Consider the following 25876-nt stretch of genomic DNA (forward strand, 5'->3'; position numbering starts at 1 on the left):
AATCTACACACTGCACTGCTCAAAATCTTCATGTCTATAATAATTAATTAATTATGGACAATAAATGTTAATAATAATTTGCAAACAATGAAAACTATTGCAAGTTAAGTGTATAGTAAAACTTAACTAGTTTAAAATACGTGTGATGCCACCCAAAATAATATATATAGTGCAGTTCTTTACGTCATGGATTTTATATTGAATTTTATAAACAATTTTCCCTCAAACTTTCTTTAAAGCTCTTTACGGGCTTAATTATTTATGAATCTTAACATATGACTACGGCACTCGATCCGCTATGTCGAAACGTTTTTAATGAATGCTCGCTCATCCCTGTAAGTTATTTATTATTTTTATTAATCTTTCAGTATTCGTGATATTAACCGATTTTGAGGTTACTATAACTTTTGCGTCTCGTGACTTGAAATAAACATCGATCTTTCAGAAGGTGCATATTGCTGACGACAATCCACTGCTGCATCGCTCTTCACCGTAAGTTACATAGTTTTCGCGTAAAGCGCGAAAAACCAAACAATGCCCCAAGCTGCAGGCCACGTGGCGATGGAGGCGTCCCACCGACCATTGCAAATACCGCGCTGGCGCGCCACGCGCTTCCGCGAATCACGCACCATTTAGTGCTCTCGCTCTCCACAAAGCAATCCTTGCATACTAGAAATATCCATCTACTAATGGGGGTTTGTACAGTCACAATCTGAACCGAGTTTCTAGTAATCTCTTCCAGTCTGTTCGTGGTGACACTGCGTGAAAAACCTACTCGGATTTAAATTGTTGTTATCCGTATATTCCTCAGAGACAGTACGATCTTCTAGTACTGCAGTCCTTCTGCAAGGACCTGCACCTACTCTTCTTGCCACACTACTGTTCTGTCGGTTTCATTTGTTCTGGATTCATTATACCATAACTGTCTGTGGCATCTGTTGTTATGTCCCTAAATTCCTCATGGCAGTTGTTCTGTCTGCCTTAATGTCCTCTCGGGATTCTGTGTTGCTGTCTCCACCTACAAAGTTCCAAATAGAGCCAACAACCATCAGTTAGGCAGGACGGGCCCTCTGGCGGTCATGTTCCTCTAAACACTTCTCGCCTATGAGTAATTCTGGCGTTAGCGCTAACAGAGGGCGCTGATTATGTGCAGCACTATGTTTCTTTTCATTGTGGCTTCTTTAGCGATTCGTTTTATAGTTTTTTTAAATATTATTCCGTGCACATTCAAAGGTGTTTATTACTTACGTCATTATCTAGAATGGCACTTGAGCATATGCCAACGACTATCTCTTAACTCTCTCTTATTAACAATCCGACTTTTGTCGTGTTCTACTTCATGGATTTTTATTACTGTATTGCCTTTTATACGTTATACGCTCATTAGAGACTTCATCTATTGTATCCCCCTTTATTTTACGCTGTTCAATTAATCATTGAAAACTAGTGTATGCCTACATTAGCGACATCTGGTGTACTTGCAACACAAACATCTTGTGGCTACTCTATGGCAGCTTGTTTGGAACACTAGTGCTACTGACAACACGAGTCGTGCATATGTTATTTATATATATTTGGCGATGCTGGTGCTGATTTTGCATTTAACATTTGACGATGCCACTATGGTTGCAGTACATTAGGACTTTGTTTTCATAAAATAGGTATGCCTCTTCATAATTAAAGCGCACAAACGCAATTACAGGGTGGTCCATTGATCGTGAACGGGCCAAATATCTCACGAAATAAGCATCAAACGAAAAAACTACAAAGAACGAAACTTGTCTAGCTTGAAGGGGGAAACCAGATGGCGCTATGGTTGGCCCGCTAGATGGCGCTGCCATAGGTCAAACGGATATCAACTGCGTTTTTTTAAATAGGACTCCCCCCCCCATTTTTATTACATATTCGTGTAGTACGTAAGAAAATATGAATTTTTTTGTTGGACCACTTTTTTCGCTTTGTGACAGATGGCGCTGTAATAATCACAAACTTAAAAGTACGTGGTATCACGTAACATTCCGGCAGTGCAGACGGTATTTGCTTCGTGACACATTACCCGTGTTGAAATGGACCGTTTACGAATTGTGGCAGTGCATTGGCGAAGCTATCATTTGTCCTCAGGTAATTCATGTGAAAGGTTTCCGATGTTATTACGGTTGCGCTAGAGAGTTCGATTCGATCTCAAATCGGTTCCATATTCCTAAATTTCCAGAAGACTTTTGGTACCGTTCCTCACAAGCGACTATCAATCAAATTGCGTGCACATGTAGTATCGTCTCAGTTGTGTGACTGGATTCGTGATTTCCTCTCAGAGAGGCCACAGTTTTTAGTGACAGACGGTAAGTCATCGAGTAGAACGGAAGTGATATCTGGCGTTCCGCAAGGTAGTGTCATTGATCCTCTGCTGTTCCTGATTTACATAAATGATCTAGGTGATAATCTGATCAGCCCCCTTAGATTGTTTGCAGATGACACTGTAATTTACCGTCTAGTAAAATCATCAGACCATCAGTTCCAATTACAAAATGATCTAGAGAGAATTTCTATATGGTGTGAAAAGTGGCAATTGGCACTAAACAAAGAAAAATGCGAGGTCATCCACATGGGTAGTAAAAGAAATCTGATAAATTTTAGGTATACGATAAATCGCACAAATCTAAGGGCTGTCAATTCGACTAAATACCTAGGAATTACATTTACGAACAACTTACGTTGGAAAAACCACATAGATAACATTGGGGGGAAGGCGAAACAAAGACTGCGCTTTGTTGGCTGAACACTTAGAAGATGCGACAAACCCACAAAAGAGACAGCCTACATTACACTTGTCCGTCCTCTGCTGGAATACTGCTGCGCGGTATGGGATCCTTACCAGGTAGGATTGACGGAGGACATAGAAGAAGCGTAAAGAAGGGCAGCTCTTTTCGTGTTATCGCACAATAGGGGTGAGAGTGTCACTGATATGATACGCGAGTTGGGGTGGTAGTCGATGAAACAAAGGTGGTTTTCTTTGTGGCGAGATCTATTTACGGAATTTCAATCACCAACTTTCTCTTCCGAATGCGAAAATACTTTGTTGACACCCACTTACGTAGGGAGAAATGATCATCATAATAAAATAAGAGAAATCAGAGCTAGAACGGAACGATTTAGGTGTTCCTCTTTCCCAAGCGCCATTCGAGAGTGGAATGGTAGAGAAGTAGCATGAAAATGGTTCGATGAACCCTTTGCCAGGCACTTTATTGTGAATTGCAGAGTAACCATGTAGATGTAGAATGCGGAATGCCAGTTGGAGCAAGTAGCGTGGGACATTCCATTTCGGAAATCGTTTGGGAACTGAATATTCAGATAGCCACAGAGTCAAGCGTGTTCCTGGAATACCAAAATTTCAGTCATTACTTCTCACCATGGACAGTGGCCGACGGCCTTCTTTCATCGACTGACAGCAGCGGCACTTCCGTAAAGGCGTCGGTACTCCAATGTTCAAATGCGTGTGAATTCCTAAGGAACCAAACTGCTGAGGTCATCTGTCCCTAGACGTACACACTACTTAAACAAACTTATGCTAAGAACAAAAACACACACACACACACACACACACACACACACACACACACACACACACACACACACACACACGCCCGACGGAGTACTCGAACCTCCGGCGGGAGAGGCCGCGCAATCAGTGACATGTCGCCTCTAACAACCCGGCCATTCCGCGCGGCGGTGTCGGTGCTAAGAGACAAGTAACACTACGTGAAATAACCACAGTAATCAATGTGGGATGCACGAAGAATGTATCCTTTTGGAAAGAGTGGCGAAATGTCGTGTTAATGGGCTGTGGCAGCAGGCGACCGACGTGAGTGTCTTCGCTAACACCGTGACGTCGCAAGCAGCGCCTCTCGTGGGCTCGTGCCCATATCGGCTGGACCATGGACAACTGGAAAACGTTGGGCTGGACAGATGAGTCCCGATTTCAGTTGGTAATAGCTGATCGCATGGTTACAGTTTGGCACAGACGCAACAAAGCCATTACTCAAGTTTTCAACAAACGACTGTGCAATATAGTGGTGGCGACGTAATGGTATAGGCTGTGTTTACATGGAATGAACTCGGTCTTCCGATCCAACCAAACCGACCATTGACTAGAAACGATTAACTTCGGCTACTTTGACAGCATTTGCCGCCATTCATGGATTTCATGTTCTCAAGCAACTATGGTTTTTTTTTTTTTATGAATTACAACACGTCGTGTCACTGGGCCACAATTGTTCGCGATTGGTTTGAAGAACATTCTAGACAATTCGATCCACTGATTTGGCCACCCATATCGCCCGATATGGAAATAATGGAGAGGTCAGTTCGTGCACAAAATTCTGCACCGGCAACACTTTCAAAATTGTGGACGGCTATAGAGCCAGCTCGGGTCAATATTTATGCACCGGACCTGCAACGACTTGCTAAGCGCATGCCACGTCATGTTGCTGCACTACGCGGGAGAATAGGAGGTCTGAGAAGATATTAGGTGATAGCCCTTGAATTTAGTTGCCTCAGCCGCGCGGGATTAGCCGAGCGGTCTCGGGCGCTGCAAAAAGGTTCAAATGGCTCTGAGCACTATGGGACTTAACTGCTAAGGTCATCAGTCCCCTAGAAGTTAGACCTACTTAAACCTAATTAACCTAAGGACATCACACACATCCATGCCCGAGGCAGGATTCGAACCTGTGACCGTAGCGGTAGCGCGATTCGAGACTATATATAGCGCCTAGAACCGCTCGGCCACTGTGGCCAGCAGGGCGCTGCAGTCATGGACTGTGCGGCTGGTCCCGGCGGAGGTTCGAGTCCTCCCTCGAGCATGGGTGTGTGTGTTTGTCCTTAGGATAATTTAGGTTAAGTAGTGTGTAAGCTTAGGGACTGATGACCTTAGCAGTTAAGTTCCATAATATTTCACACACATTTGAACATTTGAATATTTTTAGTTGCCTTAGTGTATTGCCAACATTTCGGAGAAGCAGTAAAGTTAACAATTAAGTTGAATGAAATGAATGGATTTGCAGGAAGATCAGCAAATAGAACAGTAATTGTTGACTCGAGTGGTTCTGGTAAAGTAAGAAACAGAATTCTCAATACAAATCATCTGATGTACGTTACAAATACTGATTTACAGAAACGAAATGTCTTTTTAATGCGATAACCATTCAAGAACAGTGTTTATGAGCGTGCTATGGAGGGAGGCAAGGTGGTTATTGCTAAAAAAGAGATAGGAAACGAACTACTGTCTCTGAGAATAGATTGGCGTGTTAAGAAAGGTAAAGTCCGTGGCGCATGCCGATGACCAGGTTACTGGGACCACTGAAGGCGGAGTGCAGCCTTTCTTCACCGCAGCTCTAGGGGAGGTGGTGTGGTGAGACCATTGCACCAGTCACCTTTTATACCCGGGAAAGATCTCGGATATTTGTTTGACAGCAGCCTGAGTGCATCTGGAGGGACTGAAACAAGGAAATATCCGATGTGAGAGGGACGTAGGTGGCAGACGGACCAACGTAGTTCTTTGATGAATTCCAAGAGATAAGAAAACACCCAGACGACAGCCTAATCCAGGGTCAGTAGATGGCATTAGAAACATGCAGGAACAACCTGTTTACGCATAAGTGAAGATGGTGATGCATGGAAATGACGAGAGGCCGCTATGACCGAGTGGCCGAGCTGTTCTACACACACACACACACACACACACACACACACACACACACACACAGAGAGAGAGAGAGAGAGAGAGAGAGAGAGAGAGAGAGAGAGAGAGAGAGAGAGATGGCAGGCTTCAGCGCAGAACCGCGCTGCTGCTACGGTCGCAGGTTCGAATCCTGCCTCAAGCATGTGAAACGTCCCCTTTGGAAAAATTATGCAGGACTGTGCTTAAACCGACGCACAATATTTTTAGCGCAACGCAATCTGACTTTCAATAATCTCTACAAGAGAATGGCCCTGACTAACATTAACCTGTACTTTTCACAAATCACTTACCTCACAAAAAACTTGGTTACTCCCACTACTGCAATACAGCCAGCGCCACTACTGCCAGCTAAATAAAAGTTTCAAACTATGGAAGGCACTAACTACTGATAGGGATAGTTAGCAAATGAAAGATATTAATAGAGAACAAACACTGTATTTACCTTAATAGTCATAATATATATAGCAGTTCATGACAAATTACAAAACTCCGCCATCTCTCTCCCCACATCCACCACTGCTGGCGGCTCACCTCCAACTGCCCAACGCTACGCGCTGTTCACAGCCAGCTGCCTAACACTACAATGGCGAGTATTACAACAATGCAAAGCAGCCACAGACTGCACACAGCACAGCCAGTGATTTTCATACAGAGGTGGCGTTACCAATACAAAAACCTAAACAGCCTACTTACATAGCCCCCATGCTCCTCACAAAAAATTTTACAAATTGGTTTGGGCAGTGCCCAATACAGATTTGAAAAAAAATTTTCATAATTACAATAACAAAGAAATCAAATGCACACACTTATTGATACAATGTTGGTCAAAAGCTAAAATTTTCTCACAGTCCATAAAGACAGTCCTGATCATTCATCACATTGCAGTATTTTTCTCAAAGTCTGAGCAGTAAAAGAAAATGCACATGGAAGTAATGGATTTCTATGCAGTCTTGAAGAAGTATCGTTGTCCTTCCAACGGAAAGACAGTGCTGACTCTTGACATGCCGGCAGGTAATGGGCCACAACAGAGCAAACCCACAGCTGAGTCAGTCAAAGTTTTGAAGAATATTGGTAGGTAGGTCATCACAGAGCAGACCCACTGTAGTCCTGGTAGAGATTACGGTATTGGTGGGCCACCAGAGGTGCAGACCCACTGTAGTCCTTGTAGAGATAATGGTACTGGTGAGTCAGCAAAGACGCAGACCCACTGTAGTCCTTGTAGAGATAATGGTACTGGTAGGTCATCAAAGGTGCAGACCCACTGTAGTCCTTGTAGAGATGGCCAGCAGCCATCTGTTGCGACTGTGCAGGTGCACAATCATCATCGAAGAGTCTTGCGGATAATATAGCAAGTCCATAACCACCACTTGTGCACTCACAAAGTTTTTGGAATTGTCCTTAGAACCAGCAATGCTGTTATCCAGTCCCTTGCTGAATTATTAACACACGTGCAAACACTAACAGTCACTACTTCTCACATATTGTCCATATACTATGACCAACAGAAACGTGTGCAGTGAAATGTAACTTACAAGTTACTTAATTTGATGAACTGGTGTCAATTACAATTTTATAAGATAAGAACACAATAACAAAGGTACAAAATACATCATTAAAGAACATAACAATACAGATAACACTTGTAGTAATATGGGCTTTACAAAAGAATAAAAATAGACATATACGTCAGTGTTACAGGAATTATGACAAGAGTACATACATAAAAGATAAGAGTAACTTTCGAAACATCAACTTCACCCATGAGCATTAAAACAAAACAGATAAATAATGTCTAAGCATCTTTACAAAGTAAATAACATAGTATCAATGCAAATTATATTTGAGGATAACAGTATTCCTCATCGTAGTTCATGTAGCTGAGTATTAGAAGAGAAAAAAGTTCTATGAAACTACACAGAGACAGGAAGAAAACAAATACACAAGGGTACACAAACACATAGGGGGATAACACAATGGAAAGGACAGGGTTCGTTTTCAGTGTAACTTTTGGTACTGCAGTATTTTGCGAACAAAACCTTTTTTGTTCTTGGAGATCTCCCTTCGTTCATCATTATTCCCAAAAAGTCCTATCTATACCTGCTTTCTCTACTCTGTTCATATTTCTTTCGAAATAATTATTTCTTAGTGCACAATACTCATTTTTGCCAAATCTGTTTCTTATATAGTCTACCCCTCTTAAGCTAACTTAAATCTACTGAGCTCAGATGCTAAACTAAGGGACGAGGCAATGCAGCATCACATAAGACAATTAATATAAACAGCAATAAAAAAACGCAGATTTGCGAAGCAAGCAGCATTAAGAAATTAGCAAAGCAATTGTAATATTACAACTAATCTAAGGCAATGTGCAGCAAACAATAAAAATAAATCATTAGTAAAACTGGCTTAACAGCGTAATACAAAGTCAAATTCAGTAACATTATGCCTGGCAAACAGCAGAAGCAAAAGCAATAAATTATATCTAAACATGACAACGCTCAAGCAGAAAAATATTACAGTAAAGACAACAATGCAGATAAGGGAAATGTATAATCACATCTTAATGTCTAAGTAATTAAAGTGGTGCACCACAAGAAGTTATTCTACCAAAAAAAAATTACCCAGTAGTTGAAAAGAAAATTCCGTATGCAATTCCTGTGAAGGGAAATATCTTTTTATGCTCCTTCATTTTTTTGAATAGATCATAAAATTATTTACTGGATCTGGAGACAGAAAATATTTATATTAGTACATCTATAAAATTTTATTTTAACCAGTGCTGCAGTGCAGCTAGAAACTAGATATTAAACAAAATGAGTAAATAAATACATAAAGCAAGCCATATGGCATTTCTCTCAATTCTCATAGATAGACACTTGTCCTAATCAGGTGTGCAGATGTAAGAATGTTTCCAAGCTATTATTAGCGTCTCGTATTTACAATGCTTTCTACAAAGGAACGTCACCTTTTTTTTTCTATCTGTGCCGCTGGAAGGCGAATGGCTTTTTTTTTTTTTCTTCGGGCCGCTGTCGCCCAGGTGGGTGCCCGCGACGCATTTACGTGCAGGTGGTCACTTAACTTTCGTACGGAAATATTTACGACAGCAGTTTCCGCTACAGTGGCAGTCTTATATAAAAAAAAATTCACAGGTTGAGAATTTGCGTTACCAATCTGTAGAAACAAAATCCTATAAATATAAGTGTCCAAAAAAAATATTCGTCAGCATTGTGATACAGTCACGCATTTACACAAATTTCATAACTCTTAAAGTACAATTCTTGGTTTCCAACATACTTCTTCACAAGTCAGAGGCCCTAAATCACTATTCATTACTCCTTACCTTATTACACATATACAAATTCGTCGACGCTTCTTCAATACTTCATCATAAGATACATAGCATAATAAAATTCCTCATATAGCATCAGCTTCTTTATCATAAACATACCGCAACAGCGTAATACACATCGTCATCATAACATCATAAAACCTCAGCCAAATCTCAAAATCGTCGTAGCTTCCTGGAATAATTTCAAAACCCTAAAAAAATATTCTCTGCTCATTTCAATAGTGTCATCTACCTCAAACGTACCTTAAAAATCATGATCTCATACCAAATACATCATTCAAAGCTCTCATAGTATCACAATGGTTCCGAAAAAATATGAACAGTTTACAAAGTACAGACAAAATACAATTTCATAAGTGTGAAGGTATCCAACTGTGTAATTGCGTAAACATCTGTCACTGACGTAGTAAGAAAAAATGTTTCTCTCTCAGTTAAATGATCTGATAGCTGTGTAATTCTGTGTTAGAGAAATATGGTACCGATGTGTAAAGTTGTATAAGCAAATACCATATTAGCTAGGGCTCCTTGTGCATGCCAAACACATGGTACACAAAGTAAGCGTGTACCCCCCTGAGGATTAATGTAATTATACCCTCAGGTGTTACAGATTACAGCAATGGAATGAAATGTATCACGGAAAACTTTCTTTGCAGTTCAAAAATCTTTAAAAATAAATGTTTCAAGTACAAAATTAATCACTCAAATACGTGTACTGTAGCGCTAAACTGTGCGTCTTGTCGCAACATAATCTCTGTGGAAGTGTCGTAGTTATCGTCCTCCGAAAGCTAAGTTCTGCAGAAGTCAATGTACTTACCTCATGATAAACAAAAGTGAAATGCTTTGCGTATAGATATCGTAGTTATTACGCTTATTGTTGTGATGAAGAAAGTACTGTACTGTAACGTATTGTTGTGCCACGAAAAAGGCTGTCTCATTGTAGCCATACCACAAAAGTTAAATACTAAAACATGTTTTACTTTCCAGAAGAATTCAGAAAAACTGTGCAGATGTAAAACAGATACACCGCAAAAGCAACATTGTAAATTGTCACTCATTAGTAGCGTCGTGATAAAATCGTGTAGCTGTCACATAAACTAACCTCTGTGTCATCTGGTATCTCTCAGAAAGCACTTTAAATTCAGAATGTATTTTCAAATAAACCAAAATGTTGCATTAAAATCTCATTAGCAGTACTGGTAAATGTTCTTAGTATGTGAGCCTTATATTCGTTACGTAATCGTGCAACAAACAAGCAAGAATGCACACATACAACACTGTGTCGTCTGTTCACTATAACAATGCATTCGTAATATCTGTTTAAAAATGTTCCCTAGGTTCTTGACTGGATATTTAACTTCAAACATTGTTGCATGTTAACAGTTTCTTAAGTCTGACAAAGCATACTAGAAATGTGAAGTGAAAAGTTTTATGGCAAAGACAAAGTTAAAAAGCAGATTATCTTTCAATAAACGGTTTTACATGCGAAATGTTGTGTAAACCTTTACTCTTCATAGTACTCAGACTTTTCAACTGAAAAGCAATTGTCATGTTTTATACATCGGTAAAGAATGCTAAAATTTTTCTCAAGGCTAGCGTCTTAAGTTATTTTTCTCGGAGCCAGCGGGCGCACACGGCTGCCTGCTTGTGCGAGTCATTGTCTGTCTCTTTGTTGGCGCGCGCCGTTATTGGGATTAGGAGACCTAACTTCTACATATTCACTCTGACGAGAAGGCCCTGCCCTGTTTAAATCCCGCCAGTTCTGATGCAATTCAGGTCTGTCGTTACGAATATATCGTCTGTCGTCATGTCGGTAGGTTCCGTAGTTTCTTCCTTGTCCGTCACGTGGTGGAGAATTTCTCCCTGAATCGTAACTGCGCGCTGAACTGTTGCGTCTGAAATTATTCTGTCTCCCTTGATAATAATAGTTCTGATTCCCATATTGTCTGTTTCTATGGTTATTTCTGTCATATTCATTACTACGGAAATGCGATCTTTCTCTGTATCTATTATTGTGCCAGCGGTTGTCATAAGGGTGGTGTCTGTTTTGGTCACGATTTGTGTTGTGAGAATAGCTTTGTCGTGTCCAGTTATTATTTCTGTCATCACGGAAATGTGGCGGATGTGACCTGTAATTGTTGTTTTCATGTTTTCGCGTTTCGCGATTGTCAGTGTCAATTTCTAATTCTTGTAAGAGTCCCTGAAACGCTTCAATGTCGTCTTTGCAACGTCCTGCTAAAATAATATGTCGTAAATGTTCAGGCAATTTGATTAAGCAAATGCGGATGAGTTCTGAGGGGCTGTATGGGTTTGAAAGATACTGATTCTTGTGTAACATGTCTTCAAAATATTTGACAAGACTGGAAAACTCAGATTGTTCGAAATGTTTTCATTATGATGCTATGTTTTACTCGGTGTTGTGTAGCTTGAGACCAATATGCTGAGAGGAATGCGTGATACAATTCTCCTTCACTGTGACAATCGTGAATGACCGATCGCATTCTTACAGCTGGTTCATTCTCTAAGTAGCCACACATAAATTCTAACCTGTGCTCCAATGAGCAGTTTGGAGGAAAACAATGAGAGAATTGATGGAGCCACGCTTGTGGATGAATGTCGTTGGCAGAATTCTTAAACGTTTTGAATTTACGTGTAGTAATAAACAGCTTATAGTCAAAATCATCGTGTCGGCGAGTAGCATATCGGTCATTGTTACGTCGTGTCGGCGGTTCTATCTCAAAATTCGGTGCACCTTGCCAATTTCTTTCATAATTTCCGAAGTGTCCTGTGTTATTATTTTGTGGTTGATCCGTATTTCTATGTCCCTCTTCCCGTATTGGGGCGCGAGTGTCCTCTGAAATACGTGATTCTTGTATTACCTGTGTCAGCTGATCTTGTACTTCGCGGATTTCTCTTTGGTGTTGCGTATTAATTTGATTCAGATTTTGTTTCAGTTTCCTAATTTGTTCGCTCTCTTCTGTGTCATTAAAGACTACCGGTTTTGTGTCGTTCAGATTATCATCTACCTTCGTAGATAAGTTAGTGAACTGATCCGAAAATTCGGCTACTTTCTCCGATAGTGTACTTATTTCCTCAGTGTGTTCTTCTGAACCAAGTTTCAGAGTATTTACTGTGTCCTTGAAATTTTCCTGAGTTTTTGCAAGTTGCGTAACCGAATCGGTAGATGCAACTGAGTCAAATTTAGCTTGCAAGGTCTCATGATTTTCATGAACAGTAGTTTGCAGTTCTTTTATGGCTGCTTCGTGATTCTGTAGTGCATTTTCATGACGCGAAAAAATAGGTTGGAAATGCTCACAAATTTGGGTTTTTACGTCGTTACAGACTTCTTGACATTTCGATTCAATGTGATGTAACTCAGTAGTTAAATCGTCACGTGTTTTTTCAAGAGTTTGTTCCAATGAGTCTAACTTTTGTAGCTGTTGCTGTGTTTGTCTCTGATTTTGTTCCATTGTGTCTAACTTTTGCTGTGTTTGACTCTGCTTTTGTTCCATTTGTTTCTGATTTTGTTCAAGCGTTGTGTCTAACTTTTGTAGCCTTTGTCCCATTTGTTGCATTAACTGTAATAACAATGCACTGGTGTCTGAAACACGTTCCTCAGTGCTTTCCGGCAGTGAAGTTGCACCGGCAACATTCACATTTTGACAAGCAGAAAATGTGTCTTGACTTATTTGAGAAAACGGTGAGGACCCAAATCCTGAATCCACAGCATTTGCGCGATTGTTTCCTGTCATTTCGGATTCCTGAGGCGAGCTGTCGCCGACCGATCGATCGATAATGCTTCCCTGTTTTCTAATTGTTTCGCTGTCTACACCATTGTTTGCCGCCCGCTCCATTTCCCTATGCACAATTACTAAATTACTACTTTGAACATTAGTTAATTCATTACTCTGCGGCGCTAACATACTGCTTTCGTCTTCGCTGTCATTTCTCAATTTACTTTGGAGCCTAGTGTTACGTTTTTCACACGCCATTATTGTCACAGTGTTTCACACGACAACACAGAAAAACACGATTTGAAGAGCAAAAATAGGGGAACACATTAACATAGCACTGAAAATAATATCTAGTTAATTGCAGCTGCGAAATACTTGGTGCAAATCTACATGCATACCACAACTGTTTTACTGTACAACAATGAAAAACTACAACTACAATGGAAATTCTCTCTATAATTACGCGCTGGCAATAAACAAAAGCTACACTAATTACACAAACTACAAGAAAAAAATCAGAAGATTCCAGTGAGGTATCCTCGGCTAAGGGTCGACATATGAAACGTCCCCTTTGGAAAAATTATGCAGGACTGTGCTTAAACTGACGCACAATATTTTTAGCGCAACGCAATCTGACTTTCAATAATCTCTACAAGAGAATGGCCCTGACTAACATTAACCTGTACTTTTCACAAATCACTTACCTCACAAAAAACTTGGTTACTCCCACTACTGCAATACAGCCAGCGCCACTACTGCCAGCTAAATAAAAGTTTCAAACTATGGAAGGCACTAACTACTGATAGGGATAGTTAGCAAATGAAAGATATTAATAGAGAACAAACACTGTATTTACCTTAATAGTCATAATATATATAGCAGTTCATGACAAATTACAAAACTCCGCCATCTCTCTCCCCACATCCACCACTGCTGGCGGCTCACCTCCAACTGCCCAACGCTACGTGCTGTTCACAGCCAGCTGCCTAACACTACAATGGCGAGTATTACAACAATGCAAAGCAGCCACAGACTGCACACAGCACAGCCAGTGATTTTCATACAGAGGTGGCGTTACCAATAAAAAAACCTAAACAGCCCACTTACACATGGATGTGTGTGATGTCCTTAGGTTAGTTAGGTCTAAGCAGTTCTAAGTCTAGGGAACTGATGAGCTCAGATGTTAGGTGCCAGTGGTTAGAGCCATTTGAACCATTTGCTTATATGAGGTCTATTCGATCGCGAAATGGAAACCACAGTGAAAATCCGATGAAGCTTTGCACAGATGTGTTGGGCAGAGCCTGTAGTATGCCTACAGATAGCGTCACGTCGCGTTTCTCATTCTGAGCGCACAGTGAGCGCGTAACGATGCCTAGAAAATAGTGCCTGCCGACAAGTATGGATGCCTGCCGTGATATTTCTCCTGATATCATGCAACCCCACGTAACGTAACTGTCATTCATGTCCTTTTTCAAGAAAGTTCTCGGCCACAGTGCAATGAGGATACTGCTGTAGTGTTTTTGATGGGAAGTGTTAGGTCAGCCGCCATACAGCCCGGACATGGCTCCCTCTGATTTTCATCTGTGCTCAGATAAACCGCTGGCCATAAAGACAAGATTTTGGTACAGATAGCGAGCTGAAGTCCAGCATAGAAAATTGTCAGAAAGCACAGGAGGCGCCTTCTGTGATTAGGGTATTCGACAGTTTGTACAACGCTACTACAGATGTCTAAGTCAGAGCAGCGACTATGTAGAGAAGTAGCTGGAAGGTGTTGCTGGATGGTGTTGCTGGAAGGTGTTGCTGGATGGTGTTGCTGGAAGGTGTTGCTGGATGGTGTTGCTGGAAGGTGTTGCTGGATGGTGTTGCTGGAAGGTGTTGCTGGATGGTGTTGCTGGATGGTGTTGCTGGAAGGTGTTGCTGGAAGGTGTTGCTGGAAGGTGTTGCTGGAAGGTGTTGCTGGAAGGTGTTGCTGGAAGGTGTTGCTGGAAGGTGTTGCTGGAAGGTGTTGCTGGAAGGTGTTGCTGGAAGGTGTTGCTGGAAGGTGTTGCTGGAAGGTGTTGCTGGAAGGTGTTGCTGGAAGGTGTTGCTGGAAGGTGTTGCTGGAAGGTGTTGCTGGAAGGTGTTGCTGGAGGGTGTTGCTGGAGGGTGTTGCTGGAGGGTGCTGCTGGGGGGTGCTGCTGGGGGGTGCTGCTGGAGGGTGCTGCTGGGGGGTGCTGCTGGGGGGTGCTGCTGGGGGGTGCTGCTGGGGGGTGCTGCTGGGGGGTGCTGCTGGGGGGTGCTGCTGGGGGGTGCTGCTGGGGGGGGTGCTGCTGGGGGGTGCTGCTGGGGGGGGTGCTGCTGGGGGGGGTGTTGCTCGGGGGGGGGGGTGTTGCTCGGGGGGGTGTTGCTCGGGGGGGTGTTGCTCGGGGGGGTGTGTGTTGCTCGGGGGGGGTGTGTTGCTGGGGGGGTGTTGCTGGGGGGGTGTAGCTGGGGGGGGTGTTGCTGGGGGGGTGTTGCAAGTAAAACAGTTTTGATTTTCACTGTGGTTTCCATTTCACACCTGATCGTTCTTTACTTTCCTAATAGCCCTCGTACATTAGTGGAATTCAAATGCAGATAATGAATGACGATTGCAGTTAGGGACTGCCAGTTTTGTTCCAAAAATATTTCGGAAGCAGAGATTATTTTATATACAGCTAAGTCGTTTTGCGCCCTACATGACCTCGTCATGTTATTCTCAACTGTACAATGAAGTAAAGGCATGGGACTGCATTCAGGGGGAGCTCATATCGATTCCGTGACCGACTATATGGATTAAATTTGACTTCGCTTTTCAAATTAGTTTAGAGAAAACGTCAGGATAGTCCCTTTGAGAAACACACTACCTAATTTCTGTCCTTCGTCGAGCAATGATAACTTGAGCTTTCTCTTTAATGACGTAGTGTCCGACGGGACATTAAACCCCCAAACTTCATTCCCTTTGTGATGTGAATATCTCTAACGAGGGTTAACGTGGTAGCGCTCGAATTGCAGGTAACGTTTTCTAATCCTGACTTTGGCCAGCAACATAAGATTAGGTTGTCTAGAACACTTCCTGGTCAGCAAAATGCTCGCTGTTGTGCAGGATTAAACTCTAAATCTCTCCCCAGTGATTCACGAGGAGAGAGAATGCGTCACTGTTGATAAAAGCCAGGCAATGGAATGTGAACGATACTCTCAGCGGACACTTAAAGATATTCAGGAGGACGGTGCTGCGTGCAACACCACGAGTTATACTCTTCCTGGCCGGCCGGAGTGGCCGAGCGGTTCTAGGCGCTACAGTCTGGAACGGCGCGACTGCTACGGTCGCAGGTTCGAATCCTGCCTCGGGCATGGATGAGTGTGATGTCCTTAGGTTTGTTAGGTGTAAGTAGTTCTAAGTTCTAGGGGACTGATGACCCCAGAAGTTAACTCCCATAGTGCTCAGAGCCATTTGAACCATTATGCTCTTCCTTATCAACGTAAATATATTCTACTTATCATCTAAGCAGCAGATATAAAACACTAGACTATTGATTGACGTGGTGGCAGAATCTAAAGGTCAACCACATCAGTAATTATTATAATCATCCCAATAAACCACTGAGAAGTTATTCGAAGGGATTGTGCATGTGCCTTTCTTTACTACAGCGCGTAAAAAGTTAACAGACAGAAATCAGTAACGTTCACTTGTTGTATTTCAGTACACACTGAAGTGGACTGTTCCTAAATAATATAATACTCAAGTTTTCAATTCTACTGAAGGGATCTTCGAATTACAGATACCCTAGGGGGCCGGCCGGTGTGGCCGAGCTGTTCTAGGCGCTACAGTCTGGAACCGCGTGACCGCTACGGTCGCATGTTCGAATCCTGCCTCAGGCATGGATGTGTGTGATGTCCTTAGGTTACGTAGGTTTAAGTAGTTCTAAGTTCTAGGGGACTGATGACCTCAGAAGTTAAGTGCCATAGTGCTCAGAGTCGTTTGAACCATACCCTCGGGGGTAACAATTAATTATTAAACTGGGTTGTTCATGCCGACTTCAAGCCTTCCATTTACATGGAAGCTGCAGAAGGCTCTGAAAGTGTAGTAAGAAAGTTAACCAGAGCACGAGTCCAGCTACATATTGTTATTTTTTCACAGTACCATTCGTCATTCACTTTTGCCAACGATCAACTACAGGCAGCTTTTCTCAGCCGTAAAAAGATTAACACTCTGAGGCAAACCATTGTCTTGCAGCTTTGACGACAGCATCTGAGCCTGAAAATGTTGATCACGTAGACAATTCTACATAGAGTCAAAGAGATGGAAGTGCAGGTCCTAAATGAGGACTGTGCGATGGGTGTGATAGGATAGACCAACCGAATTTGGCAGTGAGATCTATGGTCGCAAAACCGTTGTGGGGTCTGAAGTTATCGTGTTGAAGTCGGAAGTTAGTTCTCATGTATGATCTGCCTCTAAAAATTCGGTCTTTCAACCTAATCAGCTTTCAGAATTAACAGCTGCTTTAATTCTTCCTCTCCCAGAAGACTGAGCGCATCACCTAGCCTGCAGACGGCTCTGCCCTGAAGTTCTTCGTTGGAGAATTCGCATGTCGCCACTCCATGGGCTGACTTTAGGGTACCAGCTCGTAGTGGTGACACCACGTCTCACGTCTGGAAATGGCGGTGTTTTGAAAATTTGCTGCTTCAGCTTCGGAAAATTTCCATTTTGTGATTGATTTGGCTTGTATATCTGCAGGACCAGTGTCGCACACACTTTGTGATAATTAAGGTTGGGTAACACCTTACCTAAGACACTACAGCTGATATTTAAGTATACACACAATGCCTTTGTCGTAATCCGCCGATCATCACGTAGGAGTTGAACTGGATGCTGTTGATTGTAAGAGATGACTGCTGAGCGGTGTCGTCCAGGTAGTGGCTTGTCGTGTACATCATTTTCACTATTACTGGAAAACAGCGCCAGCCGCCTCACATCACTCATGCCTATTGTGTCGACACCTCACACATTTCGCAAGTGGTGATACGTTGAAATCGACGCAGTTTGCTGAACAGTGAGGAATTGAACATTTCTGTTTCATAAGCTCATTGGTATCAAACGCCGTTTTGGAGGGCTCCTCAACCGCTGCTGGTCATTGCATGGCCACGAAATCTACTGCACAGTGGTATGATTAAAAAATTACATCAATGTAATTTGGCTCGGATGCTCAAAGTCACCACAGAGATTAGGGCGCATTAGTTTGGGAATGGCCCTCGTATAACAATTTGGCAATAAAATTTGACAAGAACTCAAGTTCCCATTTGCTTTCGACGGTAGTATAATAACTATAAATGCAGACATTTTACGATGGACTTTACCATGACTGTTGTAATTATCAGCTGGAGCTACAAGTTAACTGCACCTCGCAAGCTTACTACTCTTTTCGAATCTGGACCTTAATAAAAAGGCAAGGTAATGTTAATCAGAACACAGGGAGAAGTTGTGGTCTAAATGACAATAGATATATTCATCCTTAACACCACAAGACAACAAAAATGACTAAAGAAACGTCATACAAACATTTTTATTTGACAAACGCTTTCACTAACATGGGGTCTATGGTGGACGAAGTGATCAGCTGGTGATCGACACATGACACTAACCAGAACACTAATCGCTTTATCTGACTTCATACACATTAATCCGGGTTGTGGCACAAAAACTACGTCACCATAAAGCATCTATACTATACTATTCAAAAACAAGAAAAATATGGTTCGAAAGAACAGGGTACTGAGAAACATATATTGGAGCCCTACGCTGTATCAGCGAATACTTTACCCTCCTGCTGGTCGGGTCGGCATACCACGATGCATTCGGTGACTGAAGTCGTGGACGGCCACAATCTGTTATTAATGGCACACGCTCGAAAAATGCACGTATTCGGTTAGTTCAGAATGCAGGTACTTTCCTATGAGCCTATGAACTTATGAAACCCTGGTGGATTCCAGTGTGCAGGTGGGCCCGTTTGCTGGTCTGCCAAACCAATTTGACTCCGTGCTACCACTATGCATGACAGAATATGTCAAATGCTTAGATGGCCGACTCAAGACAAATAAGTACACCCACATGTCACTCATTGTGTGCGTGATGCTAGAAGCAGTACCTCTGTCGGTTCAGAAGGTGACTGGCACAGGCTCTAAGTGGCACACTAGCAAAGGGCACAAGTCTCACCGTTTAGGTAGAGACCTGCTCCCTTGGCGCTCTTCATGAGAGAGTTAAATACTTTATATACGTTTCAGTAATAAATGTTGTGACTGTTTACTGAGAAATGATTTAATATTATTTTTGTGCTCAATACAAAATACCACCATTAAGCAAATACTTTTGAAAAAGTTTTGAAATTCTGTCGAAGGAACTCGTATCTACTTTGCATCTCTAGACAGAGTACATCAGACACCCAAGTCCATAACTGGAAGGACCTTCAGATTTACTAAAGAATGATTATTTGTATACCAAAAAGCACCACGACAACATTAAGACAAGCGTCATAGTGCTATGAGTACCAGTCGTATTGGACATGCGTGTTTTTTTTAAATTTTATTAATTTTTTATTTTTATTTTTCATTAAAGATAGTAGAACTACGCAGTACCCCACACATCGAAAACATTACGAATAAATGACATAGCCCACGGAAAATACACTTGAAAGTGGGAATTACTTCTCGAAAAGCGTCATGCAAAATATAAATAAAAATCGTGAATCGCAGTAGAAAACTTATGTCATAAACAAACCCATTAATGCTTAAATTACCAACGGTTTTGCAAGTAACATTTTAAAACGTAATCCACTCTCTCTGTGGTTGAAATACATTTTAAGGATGTCACACATACGTAGTTCCCACTCATCAGTTCCTAGTTTCGTATATAAACGTAACCTCCTCCTAAAACCATTAAGTTATTTGTCTATGGCTAAATTGATATTGTTTACTAACACCGCTGAGCTTCATTTTAGTTATGGCAAAAAATTTATGATAAAGTAGTGTAATTAACAACCCAGCATTTTATAACGTAAATGATCTAACATTTTTTAGAAAACGTAGAACAATGCTGTATTTAAAAAAGGGAGAATTTTAACACAAATTTACGAGTTTACACGTAAACTACTGACAGGAGTACTCCAAAAACAGATATTGGAATCAGGGATCGATAGATAAATCAATGCTTGCCTTTTGCACTAAATTTCGACAACTCGGTTTACATGGTTTTAATTCTAGAGACGCTAGTTGGAAGTATTGCAAAAGAGATACTCGACTTATTTATTCTGTTTCGTCAAAGTTTAAATTATTCATTGCTTATGAGCACGTCACTAATCTTGACAGCTAGAAGGAAAATGTGAGGCTGCATATAAAGGGCCTGGCAAAACTACTCATATATGCTGGTGCAATGGCGTCTCAACCAGATAACGAAACGTTTAGGATGCAGAAAACATTGTCATTTCAATGTATAAGAGATGTTTCCATGAGATTTTGTGAAAAAAGCTACTATAGCCTAGTAAATAAAGTATTCATTAAGCAGTGAATGAGCGCATTAGATTCCTTTCTTCTGATTTGGAACGGAAGCCGATACTTTCCGGACAGCGAAAGTTTGGTGCTCTTTAATCCTGATGACTAGTGTGCGGAAGTCGAATGTCTTCTTTTCTAGGTAAGTCGTATAAAACCACCTATAACCTGTTTATTGTTGGAATCCTCTGGTTCAGTCAACTTAACCAACAGAAACTTGTTATTTTGTCCAAAACACACAATTTTGTAATCAGATCAATGAGACGTTACTACAGATATCTATTCACATTAAAAAAAGTGTTTATCACCATGGTATAGATATGAATAGCAGCTCCATAGAACGAAATTAATCCTCTTATCATGAAATAAAAGCAAACTCAGAAGGAATTGTCACGCAGGTCGAAAGGTTATGCCCTGTCCATATTTGTTATAATAAAACATCCTGTGCGAGTTTAAGTGTTGTTGTTGTTGTTGTTGTTGTGGTCTTCAGTCCTGAGACTGGTTTGATGCAGCTCTCCATGCTACTCTATCCTGTGCAAACTTAATCTCCCAGTACCTACTGCAACCTAAATCCTTCTGAATCTGCTTAGTGTATTCATCTCTTGGTCTCCCTCTACGATTTTTACCCTCCACGCTGCCCTCCAATACTAAATTGGTGATCCCTTAATGCCTCAGAACATGTCCTACCAACCGATCCCTTCTTCTGGTCAAGTTGTGCCACAAACTTCTCTTCTCCCCAATCCTATTCAATACCTCCTCATTAGTTGTGTGATCTACCCATCTAATCTTCTGCATTCTTCTGTAGCACCACATTTCGAAAGCTTCTATTCTCTTCTTGCCCAAACTATTTATCGTCCATGTTTCACTTCCATACATGGCTACACTCCATATAAATACTTTCAAAAATGACTTCCTGACGCTTAAATCTATACTCGATGTTAGCAAATTTCTCTTCTTCAGAAACGCTTTCCTTGCCATTGCCAGTCTACATTTTATATCCTCTCTACTTCGACAATCGTCAGTTATTTTGCTCCCCAAATAGCAAAAGTCCTTTACTACTTTAAATGTCTCATTTCCTAATCTAATTCCCTCAGCATCACACGACTTAATTCGACTACATTCCATTATCCTCGTTTTGCTTTTGTTGTTGATCATCTTATATCCTCCTTTCAAGACACTGTCCATTCCGTTCAACTGCTCTTCCAAGTCCTTTGCTGTCTCTGACAGAATAACAATGTCATCGGCGAACCTCAAAGTTTTTATTTCTTCTCCATGGAGTTTAATACCTACTCCGAATTTTCTTTTGTTTCCTTTAAAGCTTGCTCAGTATACAGATTGAATAACATCGGGGAGAGGCTACAACGCTGTCTCACTCCCTTCCCAACCACTGCTTCCCTTTCATGTCCTTCGACTCTTATAAGTGCCATCTGGTTTCTGTACAAATTGCAAATAGCCTTTCGCTCCCTGTATTTTACCCCTGCCACCTTCAGAATTTGAAAGAGAGTATTCCAGTCAACATTGTCAAAAGTTTTCTCTAAGTCTACAAATGCTAGAAACGTAGGTTTGCTCTTCCTTAATCTAGCTTCTAAGATAAGTCGTAGGGTCAGTATTGCCTCACGTGTTCCAACATTTCTACGGAATCCAAACTGATCTTCCCCGAGGTCGGCTTCTACTAGTTTTTCCATTCGTCTGTAAAGAATTCGCGTTAGTATTTTGCAGCTGTGACTTATTAAACTGATAGTTCGGTAATTTTCACATCCGTCAACACCTGCTTTCTTTGCGATTGGAATTATTATATTCTTCTTGAAGTCCACGGGTATTTTGCCTGTCTCATACATCTTGCTCGCCAGATGGTAGAGTTTTGTCATGACTGGCTCTCCCAAGGCCGTCAGTAGTTCTAATGGAATGTTATCGACTCCGGGGGGCCTTGTTTCGACTCAGGTCTTTCAGTGCTCTGTCAAACTCTTCACGCAGTATCGTATCTCCCATTTCATCTTCATCTACATCCTCTTCCATTTCCATAATATTGTCCTCAAGTACATCGCCCTTGTATAGACCCTCTATATACTCCTTCCACCTTTTTGCTTTCCCTTCTTTGCTTAGAACTGGTTTTCCATCTGAGCTCTGGGTTCTTTTCTCCAAAGGTCTCTTTAATTTTCCTGTAGGTAGTATCTATCTTACCCCTAGTGAGATAAGCCTCTACATCCTTACATTTGTCCTCTAGCCATCCCTGCTTAGCCATTTTGCACTTCCTGTCGATCTCATTTTTGAGATGTTTGTATTCCTTTTTGCCTGCTTCATTTACTGCATTTTTATATTTCCTCCTTTCATCAATTAAATTCAATATTTCTTCTGATACCCAAGGATTTCTACTAGCCCTCGTCTTTTTACCTACTTGATCCTCTGCTGCCTCCACTACTTCATCCCTCAAAGCAAGTTTAAGTGTAATTACGAGAATAGTGTGGATTTATTGACTGGCGAAGGCTTTTGTTTATACATGAAATTACAAACCAGCGGTTCATCTCCGTTCAGCGTTGGTCTGTGCCGATCATGCATTATGTCTCATAATAAGGTGGTACATGTTCTAGGAAACAGCGACGAACATAGTAACATTGTTGCAGAAGCGAGTACTGGGTACACGTATAACAGGGCGCCGCCCGACGTTGATGGATGGGATTTTCCGATCCAGACATGGCCAGGGTGTTCACTTCATGTTCCTCCAACCGTAGCAGGGCAGGTATCACAAACAGTAGCGCCAGAGGTGTCAGGCAACCATGTGAAACAAGACGACACTCTAAGAACCTGTTTGCAATTGAACCAAATAAAAGCTTAGTAAATGAGATAGCTTTCCAATACTCTGGGATCGTTGAAACATTTAAACTTCACAGAATAGTTGCTGCAAACTGGTAAAGATAATGCAATTAGGCCTATTGTAGCATCAACTGAAACGACAGTTTTACTGTTACCGGTAATAATTACACTGCCTGACATTGGTTGTCAATGTAACATAGTACACGTATATATCATTGGAAGATAGGTAAATGATTAATGCTACGATTCTCTGTGACACCTATAATGGAAACCAGAGTGCATCATTTTGATTTCGTGTTTAGTACAGGCCTGGCAGAGTTTTAAGAAGCGTGACCAGCGTCAGATGAGTGATCTCTGTGAAGGACATAGAAATGTTGTGAACTAGTGTGAGGCAGCGTTACCAGCCCCCGATAGAGATTGAAAGAGGCCTCGTTGTCGGCCTCCATTTGGCTGGCTGGTCCAGATTTGTGGAGCATACTGAACAGCAGTCATTGTCCGATGGCTGCAGTGTTTTCACTGTAGAGCTGGTGGCTATATCTCGTGCTCTTGAGCACATCCGTCCTGAGGAGTCGTTTCTTCTGTGTACTGAATCCTTGAGCAGCCTGCAAGCTATCGAACAATGCTAACCTCGTCATTCTTTGGTAGCGACCATCCAGGAGTTCATCTATGCCATGGAACGGTCTGGTCGTTCAGTGGTGTTTGTGTGGACCCCAGGACGTCGGAATCCTAGGCAACGAACTTTGACAGGCTGGCCAAACAGGCTAAAAGGAAACAGCTTATGGAGATCGGCATTCCAATAACTGACCTGCGCTCGTTTTTACGACACCAGGATTTTTGGCTTTGGGAGACAATATTATAGTCTCAGTACGCACAACAAACTGCGTGCCACTAAGGAAACTACGAATGTGTGGCAGTCCTCGATGCGGGCCCCTCGCAGGGACTCTGTGGTTCTCTGCCAGCTACGCATTGGCCATGCTTGGGCGACCCACGCGTTAGTCCTGCGCCATGAAGACCTGCCTCAATGTCGATGCGGCGCCCGGTTGACAGTGGCCCATATTCTGGTGCACTGTCCCACTTTGACTGCCCTGTGACGAAATCTTCGGTTACCGAACTCGTTGCCGCTAATTTTATCTCACAACGCCTCATAGGCTAATTTAGTTTTGTGTGTTATTCATAAGGGTGGGTTTTATCATTTGATCTAAATTTTTGGGCATGTCTTTTGTCCCTCTGTGTCCTCAACCCTAGTGCTTTTAGGGTGGAGGTTTTAATGTGTTGCAGAGTGGCTGGCTTCTCCTTTTTATTCTCATGGTCAGCCACTCATGGTAATCTGTTTTGACCTTTTAATCTCTTCTACCTGTTTCTTGCCTTTCTGTGGTTTTCTTCTCCCCTTTTTTACATTTAAGTGTTCGTTGCCCTTCTGTCGTTCTTGTGGTTTTCCCTTTCTCTCCATTTTGTGTTGTCAGTCTTGCTTGTCATATTCTCACCCTTGTGGCATTCTTTTAATCGGAACAAGGGACCGATGACCTAGCTGTTTGGTCCCTTCCCCCATCTTTTAAACCAACCAACCAACTTCATAGTTGCTCGTTACACCATGAGCGAGCACATTAAACAGAATAACCCTTTCAGACTTGCAGAACACTATCGCCATGACTTTACAGATTGAAGGTGTGGTTTTAAACTTTTTGTTCGGAGAATAGGTGATGTGGTGTCACTCCATTGATACACGTTGTTTTCAGTTTGAAGTTATGAACCGATGTTTTATCGCCTGTGGCCATCTTCGTGAAGAAATTATCATGATTAGCCTCATAATGCGCAAACAACTCTGCACATATGGTCCTCTGTTATTCCTTATGGTCTTGTGTTATTCCTTATGGTCTTGTGTTATTCCTTATGGTCTTGTGTTAGGTGGCGAGGGACCTATCAGGCATACGCTTTTGAGTACCACAGCTGGTGGAGGAAAGTGTCAGCACTGCGAACAGAGTCTTCCACCATCCAGGGTGTTTGCCAGGAGATCGGCACTCCAACTGACCTAGTACACAGCACTACCACCAGAGGGCCCTGTCGTCTATTCTGTGACTTAATCCAAGATGGCAGTCAAGACGCCAGCTGATGACGCAAGTACCATTATCCAAGATAGCAGCAAACAGTGTGTTCACCATGAGGTCTGGACCTGTACACAGTACCACCACCAGAGAGCGCTGTCCTCTGTTTCATGATGTAATCCAAGATGGTGGGGGGAAATCATGGGGAAACGACTCTGCCTGTGCTGGACATAAGTTTTTATTATGCAGACAATGTCTCCAGCATGAGATGTAGACTCCAACTGATGTAGTACATAATACCAGAGGGTGCTGCCATCCCTCCTGTGATGTAATCCAAGATGGTGGTCTGGAGGGGGAAAATAGTGCGAAAATGACTCAGCCTGCTCTGGGCTGCTGGATAGAGTAAGGAAGGAGTGTACTTTATTTATTTTGGAACAATTTATTTAGGGATGGAGTATATTTATCATACTGATACAAAACACATGCTTGGGGTCACGCCAAACAGCCCACAGACCTGTAAACTACTCCTAAGTAACGCTCTGCAGACACGCAAACAACTCTTAATTTATTGAAATAATTTCAGTACAGACATGCAGACTCCTACTAAACAATGCAGTATGGAGACGTGCAGACACGAAATTAGTGACAGATGCTGTGGCCGAGCGGTTCT

General features: G+C 42.0%; 1 protein-coding gene across 1 annotated transcript in view; it reads right to left on the minus strand.

Moving 5' to 3' along the window:
- LOC126252199 (uncharacterized) overlaps window positions 1-17795 on the minus strand; it is a 35366-nt gene extending 17571 nt beyond the window's left edge. Inside the window, exons 1-2 of the mRNA XM_049953070.1 lie at window positions 17762-17795; window positions 14590-15105 (exon numbers count right to left, since the gene is read on the minus strand). Of these exons, the coding sequence (XP_049809027.1) occupies window positions 14590-15105; window positions 17762-17795 (550 nt within the window). The remainder of the gene's footprint in view (window positions 1-14589; window positions 15106-17761) is intronic.
- Between the last annotated feature and the right edge of the window lie 8081 nt (window positions 17796-25876).

This window comes from Schistocerca nitens, chromosome 4 (assembly GCF_023898315.1).
Source record: "Schistocerca nitens isolate TAMUIC-IGC-003100 chromosome 4, iqSchNite1.1, whole genome shotgun sequence".
NCBI lineage: Eukaryota > Metazoa > Arthropoda > Insecta > Orthoptera > Acrididae > Schistocerca > Schistocerca nitens.